At 48.9% G+C, this 14,801-nt stretch overlaps 1 protein-coding gene across 2 annotated transcripts in view; it reads left to right on the top strand.

Annotated features, from left to right (window-relative positions):
• RFTN1 (raftlin, lipid raft linker 1) overlaps positions 1 to 14,801 on the top strand; it is a 192,786-nt gene that overhangs the window by 133,684 nt on the left and 44,301 nt on the right. For both annotated transcript variants that reach the window (XM_045088943.1, XM_045088942.1), the window contains exons 5-6: positions 465 to 804; positions 9,629 to 9,832. In XM_045088943.1, coding sequence (XP_044944878.1) covers positions 465 to 804; positions 9,629 to 9,832 — 544 coding nt within the window. The remainder of the gene's footprint in view (positions 1 to 464; positions 805 to 9,628; positions 9,833 to 14,801) is intronic.

Genomic DNA, 14,801 nt, shown 5'->3' with positions numbered 1-14,801 from the left:
TGGCTATATAGACCTACTGGATTACACAGTAGCCTGATTGGCAGGAAGTAGGTGATTCATCAGAAAAAAAAAAAAAAAACGAAAAAAACAAACTCTTACCAAAATGAACTTCCTCTTTCAAACCCTTTGTTCCAACTCATCCTTTAGAACCTTCTTGCAGCCTCTTAGAAAAAAAAAATAACCAACAGGAGACTAATGTAGTATTTCAAAGAAGGGGACTCTCAGCCCTGTCTAGCCACATGTTTCATAGTTAAAAAGCGCAAGCCCCATGCCGTCTGTCCCCAGTGGGACCAGGCTTAGGGTGTGGCCGCTGCCATAGGGACATCTGCCACCTTGAGAGATTTCATGGCCGAGACTGAAACAGCCACAGATGCCTTCAGTGAGGTGTTTTGGATGCTGCACACGGCCCACCTTTGATAGAACATTCCATTCACCCAGGCCCTTTCATTTTGTTTGCCTCGCAGGTCCAAGAAGCTGCCAGTCAAGGCCTGAAATTCGTGGGTGTCATACCTCAGTATGGTTGCCCTGCGAAGTCAGCAGGCAGCAGCCCCCCAGCGGACACCAGAGCTGCAGAGAAAGAGCCGGGCAGGTGCAGGGAGGGCGAGAACCCCGGGCTTCCAGCGGGGACAGACAGCGGCCAGGAGCCAGGCAAGGGCCCTGGAGGGGAGACGCCCATTGCCGAGCAACCCACCTCGCCCTCTGGAGAAGGGGACGGTGCAGAACTGTCCCCACATGGGGTGAGCAAGACTCTGGATGGGCCAGACGGTGACCTGTTGGAAGTGCATGAGGAGCCACTCTCGGGAAGTAAGTATGTCAACACAGGGACTTTTGACCCACTTACAGACAGCCTAACAGCTTTCCAGTAATCCCCGTGGCATTTTAGGAAAAAGAAATGGGATGAGAGTATACAGACAGCAGTCCATCGCAGGAGAATCTGGATTTTTCTGTGCCTCCTGACTGGTGGCTTACAGACGTATGACTTCTGGGAGAGCAGGACTACATGAAATTGACTTGCGGTGGCTCCAATATGTCACATCTGAAGTGGATTCTAGGACTTGAAGGATTTTATCCCCACGCTCTTGCACTGCCCTTAGACGACCCCACTCCTCGCACAGGAAGTGTTCATGTGCAGGGCACCCGTGCAGAATCGATGCTCCGCTTTCGGTCTGTTCGTTTTGAATGTCCACCCAGAGAGAGAAATCCAGAGAGCCAGTTTGGAGGACGAATTAGGCAAGGAACTGGTGATTCAGCTCACTCAGCTGTAAAATACCAGGTTTCAGGGAGGGTGTCTAGTTGAAAGGCCTGCACTGGGGAGGGAATACTGCCACGGAGAGACCACCGATGTGTGAACCCTCTTATGTTGTAGCGGCCGTTAGAGCGTGCACGTTAGCGTGGCCATTTCAGATAACAGCATAACAACAATGATAGTGACCAGCGGTTAGTGGTACCTCCTGTACACCAGGCCCTGCCCCAGTAAGCACCTCACATGCCTGATCTCCTAGTTCTCTCTATATCACTGAGATGTGGGCTGCTGTGGTTTCCTTGTCCATGGTACAGCTGAGTAAACTGAGGCTGGGAGAGTACATCTTCACCCAGGCTGGAAACTGGCAGAGCTGGTTTGTGAGCCCAGCGGCCTTAACCACCATCCCTTCATGCCTCTCTGCGCGGTCTCTCCTGTGTGATACTCTCATACACCAGTAAGGTTCACAGTAAGGCCTTCAGTTTATGGTGAGTGAAGTTTCTCTCCATTTCCCTGTCATTCCCTTTCTTCTTTCTCCAGAAAATCTAGCATCCAGCCATTTCCAGCCATTTCCTGAGAGCCAGGCACTCGTAGGAGCTTCGTGGACTCCTCCAGCCTTTACAAGGTGCACAAGTAACAAGACTCCCAGGAGATCCCCAGGCCTTAGGAGGCCTTTGTCCTTAGCCTTAACCTTCCTGGTTAATGTCATTATTCATTTACTGAGTCTTGAACTTAGCCTCTTATTTACTTATTTGTTTGAGAGAGAGAGACAGAGACAGAGAGCAGGGAAAAGAGTAGAGGGAGAGGGACAAGCAGATCCCTTGCTGAGAACAGAGCCTGACCAAGGGCTTGATCCCACGACCCTGAGTTTATGACCTAAGCTGAGATTAAGAGTTGGATGCTTAACTGACTGAGCCACCCAGGTGGCCTGAAATTAGCTTCTTACTAATGATGAGGAACAGTTTATGCTTTGAGAGTAGGAATGAAGGTGGAACAGTTTATTTTATTATGTTAGGTCAGTACTTCTTGAAAAGGAAATTGTGGGATGGTTCATTCTGGGCTTATTTACAAAGTTGGTTTAGAGGGGGAGATTGGCACTGCCTCCATTCTGGGATATATTGTGATAGTTGTTTAATCAAGGTCCAGATGCTTCTTAAATATGTACTAAAGTGGGGCTTATCGTTTATGAAACATTTTACACAGTTTGAGGTAGACTTCTTCCTCCAGAGTAGCTGAGACTCGGGCCTGTCTCCTGATGAATGTCTAAATCTTGTTCCAGAAACCATCTTCTACTGGTGTTGGGCTAGATGTGTTGGTCTGAATCCCCAGAAAGAAGATAGTCCTCCTTGGAGGAGCACGCAAGGGTGAGGGCTCAGGCCAGGCATAGTCCCTCCAGGAGAAAAGAGTAGGAGTCATTAAGAGGCAGGTAGCACTGGGTTAAGAACTTAGACTCTGGGGACGCCTGGGTGGCTTACTGGGTTAAGTGTCTGCCTTCAGCTCAGGTCGTGATCCCAGGGTCCTGAGATTGAGCCCCATTTTGGGCTCCCTTCCTTCTTCTTCTGACTCTACCCCCTGCTGGTACTCGTGTTCTCTCTCTCTCTCTCTCTCTCAAATAAACAATAAATGATCTTTGAGAGTCTAGACTCTGCTTACATTCATTCCATTTGCCATCTTCTCCTTAGGCAGTCTTGGGCAAGTTACCCTCCTTTGCCTCAGTTTCTTACCCTGGAGAATAGAGACAGAACAATAGTTTCTTGTTGAAAGGTTAAGTGAGGGAGACATTTAAGGCACTGTTTGACTCTTAAGTGTGAACTGTTACCACTGGCACGCAGGCTCAGTAGCCCCACCCACGGACCTCTGCCTCTGCAGGGAGCCCTGGCTTGGAGAAAGGAGGGCGTCAATATTGAAATACCCCTCGGGACTTTTCTGATCTTTCCTGCTCCAGAATCGACCTTTCTCTGAGCCTGCTTCTGGACTTCCTGCCCTCTGTGGTTGACCCAAGGGAAAATTCACTGGGACTTTTCTGATCTTTCCTGCTCCAGAATCGACCTTTCTCTGAGCCTGCTTCTGGACTTCCTGCCCTCTGTGGTTGACCCAAGGGAAAATTCACTGGGAAGAATTGTACTAGGACCATTTCCCACATGTTCCCCTGGGGCTGTTTGCCTCCCTTAGGCAGACTCTCCTCAGTTGCTGAACTCACAGAGCCCTTCAACACAGGCGGTGTCTTGGCCTGTGTCTCGTTTCTTCAAGACTCTGTTCTCTACTAGCAGACCAGATCCTGCTGAAGAATGATAGGTTAATGTATGTCTGGAGGTGGTCAGCCCAATAGTGGATGGAATTTTGGGCCTTGGAGGCCAAGAAGTACACACTTTAATCTCACTCAGTGGCCAGATGGCTGTCTGTTGTCTACACACGAGTGGGCCTTATCTATCTACTCAGGAGGCCACAGGTCTCTGAAATTTTGGCAGCTTGTTGCTATCCTTTATTCCTTGTTGTGTGGCATGAATGAGCCCTTGGACTTGCTTCATCAGTTCACGAACATACAGGTGTTACTGGTACACATCCATGGCCTCGTGGGGGATGGGCAGACGACAGTCATGATGGTGGCAGCTCTGGCTGAACCAGTCTAAGTTCTTCCGATGGGCCATTTTTTTTTTTTTTAAAGATTTTATTTATTTATTTGACAGAGAGAGATTACAAGTAGGCAGAGAGGCAGGCAGAGAGAGAGAGGAGGAAGCAGACTCCCTGCTGAGCAGAGAGCCCGATGCGGGACTCGATCCCAGGACCCTGAGATCATGACCTGAGCCGAAGGCAGCGGCTTAACCCACTGAGCCACCCAGGCGCCCCCGATGGGCCATTTTGATGGCGCCTCACAATAGCTTTACGGTGGTGGACGCTATTATGAAGCCCATCTTGTAGATAAGGAAAGTCACCATCTATGCCGTCACATAGTGAAACTTTATCTCTTAGCTTGAGCACCCAGCCTCCCCAAAGGCGGGACGTGCAGAAGCCCTGTCAGCATTGGTCATGGCCTTCACCTGACCCCAGCCTCTCTTGTCAGTCTCTTTCCTGAGAAGTCTTACCATTTCCTTCCACCCTCACCCTGTGGCCCGCGTCCCCCCAGCTTGCCCTCCTTGCTGCTTGCTCAGCTTTCAGCTTGCCTTTCTCTCAGTGCCCCCTAAGGAGGGTGAAGTGTTTTCACGCCTCTTTCTGCCAGGTGGGCTTAAATAGGCAATCACAGCAAGACAATTAAAAAAAACCCAGAGGGAGTCTCCCTCTTTCCCCCTCCTTCCCCTCGTTTAATTTATTTCCTTTATAGGAGGCCTAGGGGAGCAGGTCTAGGCTGCAAGGGCTCCCATAAGGCTCACCAGCAAATTCACCATCCAGACATGCGGCAGGCCACCCTCCCCGTCCCCGTGGGCTCTTGAACGGCTGCTCTGGTCCAGAGGTTCTGCTCCACTTGCCCACGCAGGTCCCTCTGGAGACCAATCTTGGGGTTCTCTTCCTGATCACTGACTTTTCTTTCCTGGTCCTGGAGAATTTTCATGCACGCAGAGATCTCCCGAGCGGGTGCAGGGACAGCCCGGGGCCTCACTTCTAGACACTGCCATTCCCACGCTTGCCCCCGCCTTATGGTGAACACACAGCACCCCCTGTAGCTGTACTCAGAGGAGCACGAATGGCCCCTTGTGATGCATTTCTGTTGATAGGGAGCATGCTTTCTTCATCTGTAAACATCAGTCCAGGTGGGGAAGGCCAGTGCAGGGAAAGGTTAGGAAGGCATCCCCACATGTCTACCTGTCACTTCTCTCCTGGCTGGCAGCATTCCTGTCTGTCCTTCGCTCAGCATCTCTGTTGCATCATCTTCAGTCAGAGAAACAAGGAGGCCAGGAAGGTCCACACAAATTCAGATTGTTCTCACCATCCCTGAGATAATAATCGAGCATCTTCCAAGTGCTCTCCTTCCTATCCTATGCCTAGCCACTTAAAATGCTTAGAAATGCCAGCCAGAAACCTCAGCCAGTGACCTCAACTGTATTTCTCGGCTGAGGAGTTTTTATTCAGTAGGCCTCCCTGTGCAGCCAGCTCACTGTGTGGGGAGGGAGAGGTGGTGTCCCACTGAGTCTGGCCTTTCTGGTGTGTAGCCAGCCCCCATCCCACACTGAGCCAGTGCCCTCCCCTCCCCTCCTTGTGCCCCCAGGATGGTTCTAGCCTGTGGTTCTGCCTCCTCCCAGATCTGCCACCTGCCACCATCTTCTTGGCCTTTCACTCAGTCCATTAACAAATAGCTAGTGAGCTCCGACCCGTGCTCAGTGGCTCCTGCTTTCTGTGTACTGATGAAATTAGCCTCTTGTTAGATTTGGAAACAGCCCAAGGTCTGGGGTTGGAAAGACTCTTGGCTTTGCCACTTTCCAGCTTGTGATGTCGGGGGGTGGGGGTCCACTCAAGGTTTCTGGGCACAGAACCCTTGCTGTCCCTTGTGTAGGCTGGGAGAGTCGCATCAGATGGTGGAGGCTAAAGTGCCCGTGGCTACCGCTGCCCTTGCCAGGGGCTTCCCGTGGAATGCTGTGTATGCTGCGGTTCCACTGCTTTGTCCACACAAACGGGCCGCACCCAGGCCCAGAGGGGCCCTGCTTATCCTACCCATGCCTGACAGAAGTCTGAAGCAGTTTCTCTCAGATCAGGAATCTGGATGAGCTCCAGGCCCTTCTGCCCTCTTGTCCCACCACAGAGCCCACAGCCCTGCTTTCCAGTGCAAACCTTCCGTCTGAGCACCCCCGCCTCCCTGCCTGTGACCTCAGCAGACCTTAGCCCCCTCTTAGTCCAGCTACCAGGTCAAGTCTGACTCCCACATGTTTCTTCCCACCCAGGCAACTCGCCAGCTTCCTCCTCCACCCACTCTAACCCTTGGAGCCCCGTGCTTTAAACAGGCACTGGACTCTCTCTTCCCTGCAGCCTGGAGGTCTCTTAGAACACCAGGACCCAACCAGCTTGCCTGCTCCCTGCCAATCACAGGGTCTCTGGGGCCTCACTTGCAGACAGACTGCAGACTTCCACCCCGTGCCTAAATCCCCACTGCCTGGCGTGGGCTTCAGAACTGGCATCTTCCTTCTTTCCTTCCTGCTCCTGAGGAGCTTAGCAAGACAGTGGCAGGCCTGGCTGTCAGGCTGGAAGCGCCCAGGAGGTCCCATGCCCCTCCTCTTTCCCTAGCTTGTTGCACTTGTCAGGTTCAAGTCAATCCGGCAAATGTGTATGTATCCCCTATCATTATTACAGGGACTTTTCTGCACATGGGGGATCTAAATAGCACGAGGCAAGCCCCCCTTGTGTGAGGGAGAAAGAGAAAGACAAGAAGACAAATAAAAATCCAAGTCAAGACAGTCCTGATGCTCCTCGGACACTCTGCCAGACCAATTCTTTAGCTGTTCTCAGAACGTTCTCAGAAACAATGCTTTCCCCCCTCCTTTGGGACTTTCTGTCCCATGTCTGGAAAAATCTTCCAGCTGGGGTCATGGCAGAGTCACCTAGCAGCTGAGTAAATTTAAACAAACTTGGGACTTCTTTTTGGAACCCTCGGTGCCTGCCCATGTGATGATGTGTGCCGGAGAATCAGAATATTAAAACACCAAAGGGCATTATTTGGGGACAGTTCTGTTGACCAGTTTCCATGTGAGTAGTGAGAGGATTGTGGCCAAGGATCCAGCGGGAGAGGGGAGTTAACTGAAGGGTTACACATCTGAAATCAGATTTCTCCCAATATTTCATCGCTGCTCATGCTTTGGAGGCTCCTGAGTCCAGCAGCATTTCCTTCCCTTCCGGACAAATTTATTTCTGTCTCTGGCTTCGGCCCTCTTCCCTGGGGAGGATCCCGATGGGAGAGCTGGGACACGGTCAGCCCCGTGCTGTCTACCTTGTCTGGCAGGCTCTGCCTTCCCTTCCCGTCCAGCAGCCTCCACTTCCCCTTTTGGTCTTCCCCTTTTTCTGTTTCATTACGCATTTGGGAAAGTTGTGTTTCTGTCTTGCCGTCTGAGTGGGGAATCCTTGTGGGTGATGAAGTGTTGTCATGTGTTTTTGGACTTTGGCCGTGGTCAGATTCTCCACTCACCTCTCCCCTGTAGGGGCTGTGGTTTCTTTTTCTTTTTAATCTCTATATGTTTGTGCTTGACCAGAGCAGACTGTGGTGATTGGTGCTCTGGCCCACGCTGGGGTCACCTGAGGACGGCTGTCCTAGCCTCTGCCTGCAAGCGTTCTCTAGAACGAGAATGTGCCCCTGCAGGCCAGACACACCCAGGGAATTCGTACCTCAGGAGTGGCCTTCAGTTCCTGAGGATAAATGCCCAGGCTTCCTTGCCTCTTGGGAAGGCAATCTGAGGTGTGTTCTGTACAGGGTCTCAGGGGGCCCTGTTAACTGAGCCCCATTTGCTACAGCAGTAACCCACTCATTAAGGCACCCTTCACTGGCTTTCCTCTCTTCCCTATTTCCTACCCCTCCTCCCTCACTCTGTTTCCTGGGATCGTGTCCCAAATAAACTACTGGCATTCAAAACATACAGGGTTTGCTTTGGAAGAAATCCGAATAAAGTCAGGGACTCACTAAAGCATTGCTTATCCTCTTGTCTTTAGTAGCTGTGGCTTTTATTTGAACCCCTAGCACCTAAGCAGTGGAGAAGGCCTGATTCTTTAGTTCACATCCTGTCCCCCTTAGCGCCAATCTGTTGCTTGATTTCCCCACCATTTCTTTGCATGACTCCATTCCTCAAGTGTGTATTTCAAAGTCATGAATATAGTCCAGTGATTACCACCTCCGTACACCAAGGCCTAATTTCTTGTGTGAAAACATTTACTGGCTAGAGGTGGCTTCCTGAGTCAGGCAAGTGGACTGCGAAATGTAATTGGGAGTGGGGATCATAAATAGGCCAGATTCGGTTGCTTAAAATCCAGGTGGCCACTTTTAAAGATGGGCACCTCTCTTTCCTAATTGGTTCTATACAATGGAGACCCTGAAATGGTCCCCCCGCTAGCTTAACTCTTGCTGGTGACAAAGGGTCATGGCCTGGCATTGTTCCCGAGGGATCTTGGCTGATGTTTGCTCAGATGGAGCTGTAAAAGACTTCCTTTGCCCGGAACACAATACCTATTGGGATAATTTTAGCTGTTGTGTGAATGGACATATTTGGTGTTAATGTGCCTCATCATTCCTTCTGTATATAGAGACCGGTAGTTGCTTCCCTGATGGTCATGAAGCAAACGGTCCCTTTTAAATTCATTTACTTAAATAAAGGAAAGCGATTGTGCTTAAAATAATAATGCAGCTAAGTGTTTGGATACTACAGAATAGTGAGATACTGAAATATGGCGGGAGACCGCATCCCAGAAGGTAGGTCGAGGCCAGGTCTCTCCTGCAGGGAGCATGAGTGTGCTTTGTCCTTTTCGCTGTCAGCCATTGTTTACGACTTTTAAAATGTTTCTTTGAAAGAAGGGTGGGGATTTTCTTATTATTCCAGTAGATATTTTTGGAAACCAAAGCATACTACTGACTAGACTGTGTGAGCAAAGCATTTTAGGCTGGGTAAACTCTGATTGCTTGACTACATGAATAACACAAAAATAGACCTTCAAGACTTAGATTGAAATTCCAGGTATTCCTCGAGGCTGATACTGCTCGCTCGTGGCCAGCAGCACGTACGGCCGGTGTGGGGCAGCTGCCGGCTGGTAGTGAGTATTGATTTTTGAAGAACTGAGCTATAAATGAAGGAAGGAAAAGCTCAGAGCCCCACTCCCAGGGCCATCTACCTACCACTCCAGGCAAGAACCCCCATTTACGGGAACATATTTATTTTTACATATCAATGGTGTGTTTTTTATGTACTTGATTAAATATTATGGTTTCGGCCCCAGGAAACACCGCTGCAGTTTATAAATAGTGAGTTCAGGGGTGTACAGGGTTCCTGGAATTAGAGCAGTATTTTTAGTCTTATGTGCCTCTGTCTCTTCACCTTTTTTTAAAGGACCAACTCTCACCCAAATACATCCACTTGTTTTCCCCCAAAACACCTATGTATGCGTTTCTTGAAATGTCCCCAATGTCTTCACAAACACCTGACTGTACAAACTGATCCCAGATAACAGTTGTTCATCCTCCTATGCCAGATTCAAAACCCACGTACCCACCGGAAGCTCAGTCTTTGACGTACATGTCATTTTCAAGGCTCCCTAACGTACAGTTGGAATCAGGTTTTATTATTCGGCAAAGGTGCAACCTAACAGAGAGTTTACCTTTGAGAACGTTTCTCCAGGCTCCTAAGAGATTCCCTACTAGACCCAAGGAGGCAGGTTTTTATCACTGTTTGACCTCTTCTCTCCCACCTGCTTTACAAATCCCAACAGAAATGGAGATCCTCGCCCTTTTCAACAAACCGAAGAGTCATCAGAAGTGCCGCCAATACTATCCTGTCAGCATTCCTCTCCGGGTCTCTAAGAACGGCCAGACGGTGAGCGGTTTGGATGCCAACTGGTTGGAGCACATGAGTGACCACTTCCGGAAAGGAGGCATGCTGGTGAATGCCGTCTTCTACCTTGGCATGGTCAATGGTATGGAAGTTACAAACCTTGGGCGGCCCTCACCAACTCTGCTTCTCTTTTCCTCCTAGCCCGTCTTCAGTGCCTGCCCCATTCAGATAGCCCCGCAGCTGATAAATTTGCTGCATTTGATTTCTAATTCACACAAAATCCACCCCCGTGCTCCCCGAACCTCCCTAGGAATCGGCCAGGTATCTTCTGAAATGACAGAGAAATGGAAGTGATTCTTTGTTTTTCGTGGTGGCCTCAATCCACGTTGCTTTTAAAGGTTTTTAAAAAGATGATCTTGCATTTGTTAATTGCCCCCTGGGGTCATGCCTCAAGCACCCCCTGCTCAAGTGCAAATTGTTTGTGAACACTATTGCCTTGGAAGTAGCAGTAGCAGCACCCAGGATTAACCCCTGAGAAGTGAATCAAACTGCTTTGTTTCTGTAAACTCTAGAAAAACACACTGTCTCTTTGTCTAATGGCACCCGGTACCCCCTCCTCAGTAATGATCTCTTTCTGGGGGAGGCTGCATGGAGTGCTTTGATTGATGGCCACTCTTCTAAAGCAGAGAATATGTGCCCACAGTGGGGAAGGGTGTCAGGCAAAGAAGGAGTTTAGGGTGAATACAACGGCAAGTTGAGTCACTAGGGTGCATCAGAGCTGGGAGGCCCTTTGGGGAGTGGGGCCAACATCCTAGCAGGTAAGGATCCTGAGGGCTGCCCATCAGCAGGATTCCTAAGTGAAGCCTAACACCAAATGTGTTGATCCCAGCAAAGGCTGGCAGGGGGCATTGATAGCACCGTGTCTTGGTTGTAGAGCAGTTTTCTCTCCAAGAATTAGCAGAGTCAGTAACAGAGGTTTGGAGTCTACCTTATTTGCAATTCTTGAAATGCCAGCAAACATCTGTGAAAGAGACATTAGTCTTAATTCTGAAGGTACACGCTTTAAATCATCGGAAGCCTTGCAACATCGTACAGCACAGACAGGTTTTAATTTTGGATGTGAGTCCCTTATTCTTATCTACATGTCAATATCTCATGTTAACATATTAATACAATAGCAGCAAGCATTGTAAGTATAAGGGGCAAGAACCATTTGTGGAATGGATAAATGATATAAGAAACGTGGCAGGCTCATTAAGAATACCTGTCAAGTATCATGATCCAGCAGAATTTTCTGTGATGATGGGAACGTTCCATATCTGTGCTGTCCCATATGGTAGCCACAGCTACATGTGGCTATTGACCACTTCAAAGCACATGAATGCAGGGTAAGTTACTTTATGTGCTTAGCGGCTAGTTGCGTATGAGTGCGATTCTAGAGTATACATTTCATTAAGGCAACTAATGAAAAGCCAAAGTGGTCCTCTGGTGGCAAGGTTGGTAGCATTCCTCTGTAGGTGAAGGCCTTCCCTGGGTGCTTGTGAAGGTCCTGGAAGCCAGAGAATATCACAGTCTGTTTTGAGATGCACCATAAAACACCACTGGCCTCTACTTGGGGCAGATGTTTACAGCCCTGATTCACTGGCCTTAAGGGAAGTCAGGGAGGAGCCCCTTGGCCTCCTGCAGGGACACCCCATCACCCATCTTGGGTGGTGCCAGTGACTCCTTTTATCTCCCCTCAGGCCTGTAGAGGCTCTCTGAGGCCATTGGTTCTTCTACATTTTTCCCTGGGAAACTGATGGTTAGTTGTACTAACATCTTAAAGATATTCAGTGACTCACTGAAGACAGCAGCTACACAGACAGTCCCGCTTTGGAGAACTCGGGTGTCAAAAGGGAAATTTTCTCTGGTCCTGCTGCCCAGCATGTCTGGGGCAAGCTGAGGACAGCTCGAAAGTTCACGATGCCGTTTATCATCTTTTGGGCCATTATGGCTTTGGCAACCAAGACGGCTCCCTACTCCCTTCTCCTTCCCTGTTCTCTGACCTCAAGTCCAGAAACACAGATAATTCATAGGAGTTTTTTTTCTTCAGATTTGACTTGGGAGTTTGAAATGCTGTTATATCCTCCCTTGGCTTTAGCCGCATGAAATCCAGCCGTTCTGCCTGGAAGACAGAACATGAAATTTCCCCTGGCAAGTGCAGCTGGAAGTTGAGCCCCAAGCCTGTGGCCTGTCTACAGCTCCCCAGCAGCTGCCCGGCTTGGTCTCGGAGAATGGCTGCAAAATTCTCAGAACAATATTTATTTAAACCCACTCAAAATTCAAATGTAATTTCACCCTGTATGTTTCTGATGGGAGGGGGATGTGACTTAGGAGCCATGCTCAGTGGGTTAGGGTGTTTCTGCTCTGGAAGAGGCCAAGGTTTCCGTGGGCCAGGGATAAAATACACATATGCTCTTTTCCCAGAATTAAAAAAAAAAAGACAAGTGGGTCATAATTCTAAAAAGGAACCTATTTCTAATAAGGTAATTAGTGTCCTTACAGTAAACCTGGCAGAGTTGGAAGCACATCTTTAAGCTGTTTGCCATCTGGAAAAACACCAGTCTTGATTCTTAAATGGATATTTGTACTCTGAAATATTTTCCACAGAGTCATAAAACTCATGAGAACTTTGTCCCATAAACAGGGTGATGTCTTAGCCTGAATTATTCAGTTAGGACTCTAGCTTCTGTTTTCAAGCCTTTACCCCTTAGGACATGGAAAAACTTGAACAGTCCTTAAATTTGGACCTTTGCTGAGTCTAGGACTCCTTTCCTGGGATCAGTTACGAAGCCTTAGAAGGACCAGGTATCTTGGGCTGGGTAGACTATGCCCTTGGGGCCTGGTAAGCCAAAACACAGACAAAGGGGAAACATAATGATGCTAATGGACACCTAGCAATTACTCTGTGCTGGTCCTCATCTAAGCAGTTCAAACATAGGAACTCATTTAATCCCCATAACTCAGGGAAGCAGAAACTATTGTTATCCCTATGACACAGCTATGGAAACTAAGGCACAGAGTGGTTAAGGCATTGCAAAGTTTAGTAAGTGGCAAGGAAGTAGTATGAAGAAAGTAGGGTGAAGGAAGGAAAAAAGACATGAGGAGAGGATAAAAGAGGTGACCATGTTGGCAAGAGATCTAGCCTCCCAGGGAGGGCTTGGGTGGCCCTTGGGAAGGGAGGAGAGCTCCAGTCGCCTTTAGGGTAGCAGCAGGACCTGGTCCCAGTCCCCAGTGGGAATGAGTGTAGGGGTGGGTCAGACAGCCAGGCGGACAGGCACACAGAAACACCGCCCTGTCAGACAGAGGCCCGAATCTCTGCTTCCAGAGGGTAGGAGAGGTGGGGAGGGGAATCCTTCTGCTGTTGATGAGGAATCGAGTGGGTGTCCCCAAGGGGAAGGTCAAGGTGGAGCTGGGCGCCCACCATTTGAAGACCCACCCAGGAGCCTGCTTTTTTGCCAAGGGCCTCCAGGCCGACAGAGTCCCCTGCTGTGATCACTGGCCGCCCTCACCCTCTCCTAACCCTCCCCCTCAGTCCTTATATCTCTGGCAGTCATCCTTATCCACCCAACATTCAGATGTTTTCAGTTGTTTCCAACATGTCCTTTGTAGCAGGTGATTCAAACCAGAATCCAGTCCACTAGCATGCGCTGCATACGGTGACCATGGCCTCACTTCTCTTTGATATAGAAGAGTCCTTTCTTGATGACCCTCACTGCTTGAAATAAAGCCAGCCTCTCACCCTGCAGAATGTCCTGCATTACGTGTCAGGTTGCTGCCTTGTGATGTCATCCACCTAATTCTTTACCTTCTATATCTGGCAAACTGGAGTTTAGTTCTAAGGCCTTCCTAAATTAAGCGCTGTGACAGCAGCACATTCCAGATGATGCTGAGTTTTACCCGCTGCACCTCACCGGGAGACACAGTATACCTAGATGTCTCTCCATTGCTGTCCTTTTGAAAGATTTTCTTCCCTGAGACCGTCCCTGATGCCCCAGCCACATCTAAATCCAAATGGCATTTGGTCTTTTGGCATCTTTCTTGATGCCTAGCATAACCTACATTACTTTATATTTGCAAAATACACATGTAAAAAAGTACCTGTTTCAAAGAAAACACACACCGAGATACATGTCTTACACAGACGTACTTACAAGCCCTCGGGTGGGTTCTGTATCCTATCCTCCTCAGCACCCCAGTGTCGGGGCACCACACACCGTATACAGAAGGCGATCGATAAAAGCTTCCGGGTGATGTTTGATAATGCCAATGGAGATGAGAGGAGAAGCTGGTGTTAGGGTGCGCATCACAGGAGCCCGGGGGCCTAAAGAACTAGGTGTAGGCAGAACGGAAAGGAAAGGAGATGAGGCAGTTCCAGGTGCTTCCAGCAGCCACTTCCTTGGAACGCCGCCATCTCCGGGAATGTTTGGCCTTCCGATTACAGGCATGGCTTGTGTTTTAGAGGAGCACTTAACTAATGTGGGGGGTGGAGCTCCCATATACCTTACATGCATTTTCCCTCGTACCCATAGCGCATCTTCAAATGAACTTTTTATTCCTGTATCACACACATACAGAAAACTATGCACACTATAAAGATAGAACCCAGTAATTTCCACAAGGTGAGCGAGCATATCCACGTAACCAGCACCAGATTAAGACATAGAATATACCCGCCCCCTAAAAGCACCCTTATAGTCCCTATCCCCCAAGAATAACCATAGTCACACCTTGAAATGCCAGAGATGAGTTGTAAACTTTATATGAATGGAACACGTGAATGAATGCCCTCCTTGTGTTTGGCTTCTTTGACTCATTGCATTTGTGACACTCATCCACATTTTTACATGTAATTGCAGATCATTTTTCTCCTCACTGTTGTATGTTATCCCTTGTGTTGGTATACACATACCTGATCCACTTCCAAGTATATTTTTATTTTTATTTTTTGCCCCTTAGAGGAAGGCATGGCGTCTGTACAGTTTTAACCCCAAACGGAAGCCCTAAGGCCAATCTCCCTGTGACCCCACTAAGATGCCACCCAAAACACCACGGCTGGAGTAGGGTGTAGT

The sequence above is a fragment of the Mustela putorius genome, unplaced genomic scaffold (genome assembly GCF_011764305.1).
Source record: "Mustela putorius furo isolate JIRA1106 unplaced genomic scaffold, ASM1176430v1.1 tig00003834_pilon_pilon_pilon, whole genome shotgun sequence".
In the NCBI taxonomy this organism is placed as follows: domain Eukaryota; kingdom Metazoa; phylum Chordata; class Mammalia; order Carnivora; family Mustelidae; genus Mustela; species Mustela putorius.
Note: the sequence above shows the minus strand (reverse complement) of the source record. Positions and strands in the feature narration are given on the sequence as shown.